General features: G+C 26.8%; 1 protein-coding gene across 1 annotated transcript; it reads right to left on the bottom strand.

The window, feature by feature from the left end:
* Positions 1 to 119: 119 nt before the first annotated feature.
* On the bottom strand, positions 120 to 3,954 carry HELRODRAFT_90317 (hypothetical protein; the record flags this gene model as incomplete). The annotated part of the gene is made up of 3 exons (XM_009032384.1): positions 120 to 227; positions 3,113 to 3,200; positions 3,848 to 3,954. Coding segments are annotated over 3 exons (303 nt in total), but the record flags the coding sequence as incomplete, so codon positions are not given.
* Positions 3,955 to 4,515: the final 561 nt, after the last annotated feature.

The following is a 4,515-nucleotide window of genomic DNA, read 5'->3' as shown; positions in this document are numbered from 1 at the left end:
TAAATTGATATGTTTTTTAAATAAAAAATACAGCGAGCAAAATATTTTGCAGGTAAGAATGATACTAAAATAATTTGAGAAACGCGTAACTAAACTATATTTACTATTTCATATATAAATCAGTAAAATAAACCAAACCTTAACAATATTTTGAAATCAAATATTTGTTCTTTATTAACTTCAGTTCTTATTGCTTCCAACCAAAATGGAATAACGTAGTCCCAAACCTGTATTTTTATATCAAATTGTTAAAAATGCTTCACAAATGTTTACTATTTCCTATTTAATTTAATTTAAAATACAAAACATTTTTATTCGATATAAATATTTAAAATTCATTTAAACAAAATTCACGATTTTGAGGAAATAAACTCAAAATCTAAAGAACTACTTATAGGTAAACTCCCAAACATGCTATCGGATTCCAACAAGCCACACAAAAAATTACAAATATTAAGAAGATACATCAAACTCCAGTGGGCGTTCGATCTTCCGTTGGCGGTCCATTTTATGTCTGTTATTAGGCTGTTTAAAGCAACTGAAATGTCAAGTGAATAAGGTTGTCTTAGGCAAATCCATGTGGAGGTACAGTAGCTTGAGTTGCCAGTTCTTATCCACGAACGATATGAATATTTAATAGCAAAGAAGATCACGAGCATAGATGTCTTTTTGTTCTTTTTCGTGCCTTATCCTTTCAGGACATTGGCGACCATCGACCTCCACAAAACCTGAATTTTGTAAGAGTTGAAATGTGGTGATATTCAACAAGTGACACAAAAACTTCACCAATGTTATTTGTTGTTGACCGCGATCTCTTTTCCCTGCAATCTTTTCAGTAGTTCTCAGATTTTCCATTCTTTCCTTCCGCGTGATGTAACCAAAAAGCTGCCCCGTCAGATTATATGTAGTAATTCCTCTTTTTATAACCGGACTGTTTTAATACGTTCTCATTCGAAGTATGAGAGGTCCAACTAATTTTCATAATTTTTCTCAAAAAAAATCTCAGCAGCTTTAATCATATATGTCACCAAGTAATATTAAATTTGGTATTGAAAGGAGAAAAAAATAGAAACTTTGAAATTTGTTGTCATGAACTATGAGGTGCAATGTAGATGGTTATGAAGTTGATAGTTTGATATTCAATGTTGTTAGTTTTCTTGCTGTTCAATGACATCAAATTCTGGAAGTTGCATGGTGGTAATAGAATGCCGTTGAGTATGAGAACCGCTTTTTTCACATTTTCTGTCGGTACGGTTGATCGTGCAAAAAAACTTTTTCAGTGTTATGAAAGTTTAGTTTCTTGCTTTCCTAGTATTTGAATGTTGTTGTTTATGGAGTGTTCTAACTCGTTTCATTTGTTTTGGATTAAATTGCAAAATTTTTAGCATTATTAAATAATATTTGTAAATTTTTAAAGATTTTGAAATTTTTTTCATTCTGGAAGCTAGCAGCATTGTTTTTGAAAATGTTGCTATTATTGCTGATAAATGCTGGAAATAAGATGATAAAACTATTTTTGGTGTTGGTTGGTTGAATGCTGAAGAAAAAATAATAAAACTATTTTTAATGATGGTTGATATCTTCGGTGGAAAACTCATCGTAGCACTTGTGTAGAGGAAATGGTAATGCAAAGGGATCGAAATTACAAATATTACGAAAATATATTCAAGCCATTCAGCGTTTCATTCTTCGCAGTGACCTCAAAACACACACTAATGAAGAAATAAAATGTTTACCCAATAAATCTTAAAACAGATGTATCAAAATAGAAAACCTCCTTCTTGGTTCAGCACTATTGGCGGATCATCGTAGGACGGTGTTGTTCAGAAAGAGTGGTCAACGGTTTGTCGAAACATTGATATAAAGTTGTTGAAGTCTCTTTTCGAGGTTTTGTTACTTTTATTGACTTCATCGCATCCCTACCAATAAGTGAGGCCGTTGTTCCAGAAAAAAATTGGTACAACTATGCTGTGTTTGCCCAATTTGAAAAATTTTCCCGTAGTTTAACGTAAATTAAAAAATGTTGTCAACAATTTTCGAAATAGACAGTTTGAAATACAAGTTTTTGTGGAAGGTTCAAGTATTATTTTTAGTACACATTTTCGGTAAATAATGGGAATGACGAAACTTTTTTCATCTCTGATCATTTTTAAGAATTATATCATATGTAAATTTAATCTAAAAAAATTAAACACATTGAAACTCGAATTTTTTTTTAAAAACTTCATATTATCATAAAGAAAATCACTGCAAAACATTTTACTTCGAACGTTTAATTAATTTATATAAAACATGTTCATTCGGCTTTATCCTTTCATAATAATCTAATCCTGTCACTAATACCTTCACTTAATAATAACGTTTAAACTTAAAAAATTGACGTTTTCATTAGTTTGTGCTTTTAACAAATCCTAACCTCATATTATATTTAATTTACTGTTATTTAATAATCATTTCATTCACTTTATATGTACACATAAATACTTGGGGAAAAATAATATATTATGAAAATTTTATTCTACAGTGCACAAAAAGACTGAAGAACGTTATGAATGCTATCGCTACGTGTTTGTGTAGCAATTAAAAGCCGAAAATAAAAATTACGATATTCCCAATTTAACTATGGACCATTTGTTAAAAACCAACTCTGTTAAAATTAACTTAACTTCAATCAACCTAATTATAATACTATATTCATAAACAATAAATAGAAAAATAAATTTCAATAATATATCCCAGAAAATGATGCACTGACATCGAAACGTAAGAAAAAAAAGACTTGGAAATTTAATTCTCGATTTGGATAATGAAAATAAAAAACTAATTAGAAAATTGAAAAACTTGAAAACGAAAAGAAACAACCTGGTAAATTCGATTAAGTTCAAAAAAATATGTATTCAAGAAAACATATTGTCTAAATACACAGATATAAATATATAACGTATGAATGATTAATTAATTAAAATCCATCGTTAAATCTATTTACCGACAATAAATTTAAGTGTCAATAAAAACATAATAAAATAAATGTGAAAGAATGACTCTATTATAAATGAAAACTCATTTTTTTAAAAATGATAGAATAAAATACATATTGAAATGTTTAAAAAACCTGTAAATTGATAACGTCGTAAGGCATCAGACAAAGCAAACGTTTTAACCCTTCTTTAAGTCGTGTAGTTGAAGAGGAAACAACATCACTTTATAAGGGTAAAATTATTAGTTATAAAAATTGCAAAAACTGGTATCCTTTCAGTTTAAAAACAGTTTTTTGGTTTTTGCAACTTTTTATGTAAAAATGTTATGAATCGTTATGAAAAAGTAATGACCTACATACAGTTACCTGCGTTAAATATTAAACTGAAAAAGTTATATTTTTCGAACATATACTTCAAAATCATTAATGCTTACTAGTGCTGGAAATTTAACAAAATTAAATTTTCTTGGTTTTAATGGGAATCCCATAAAAATAAAATTAAATGCACACGCACAATTTTAAAAACTTTCATCAATAAATTGCAAAGAACGACAAAATTATAAAATGAAAATCAAGAATTTATTCCACACATTTTTAAAAGCTTTGAAAGCTGCCACACTTTCCAAAAAAAAACACTCAAAACAAATAAACTGGGATGAACAAATATAGTTTTTTCTAATCATCATTTACATATAAAAAGATAAGATTAACTGCTGAAAAGAATTAAGGAAGGAACTAAAAATCATAGTAAAAAAGGAACGGATATGAGTATTTTAGTTTAGATAAGATATTTTTAATTGAATTTAATTAGGCAAAAAATCATTGTGATTAATTAACTAATTGCTATCATATTAAACAAAACTCACTAACAAGCTTGAAGCAACTTTAAAACACTCTAAAGGGTGAGGAAGTAAACACGCAGTTACTAAGTCAACTTGAGAATGAACGGACTCGAGTAGCCATGGAAGCAAGTACTGTAATATATATATATATATATATATATATATATATATATATATATATATATATATATATAATAAGAACAGCAGCAACAACAACAACAGTAATAGTAATAATAATAATAATGATAATAACAATGACAATGATAATAATATAAACTTGAAAACTTTTTATTTTGTTGATTTACTTTATGGCCGTTTTTTCAGTAATTTTTAAAATTTTAATTTATTTTGTTTAATTCTAATATATATCTACGTAAATAATTTAAAGTTAATTTGATCAATATGATAAATATATAGTATATAATAATTAATAATAATATTTTCAAATATTATTTGTTTCGCGCTTAAAATTAAGTTATACTGTATGAGGTCATTTGTTTATAAACGGTAATTTTCGTTATTATTTAAAAATATTTTGCACTGACGATGATATATTTTATATCGAAAAAGCTTTTTGCAATTATTTATATTAATAAACATGAACAATAATAATTTTAGTTTTTTATTTAATAAATTAAATAATTATAATAAAATTTTAATTAGAAAACTTGAAAAATTAATGTATAAACATAATAA

The sequence above is a fragment of the Helobdella robusta genome (assembly GCF_000326865.2).
Source record: "Helobdella robusta unplaced genomic scaffold HELROscaffold_80, whole genome shotgun sequence".
Lineage (NCBI taxonomy): Eukaryota > Metazoa > Annelida > Clitellata > Rhynchobdellida > Glossiphoniidae > Helobdella > Helobdella robusta.
The sequence above is the reverse complement of the archived record's forward strand: the minus strand, read 5'-3'. Positions and strand labels throughout refer to the sequence as shown.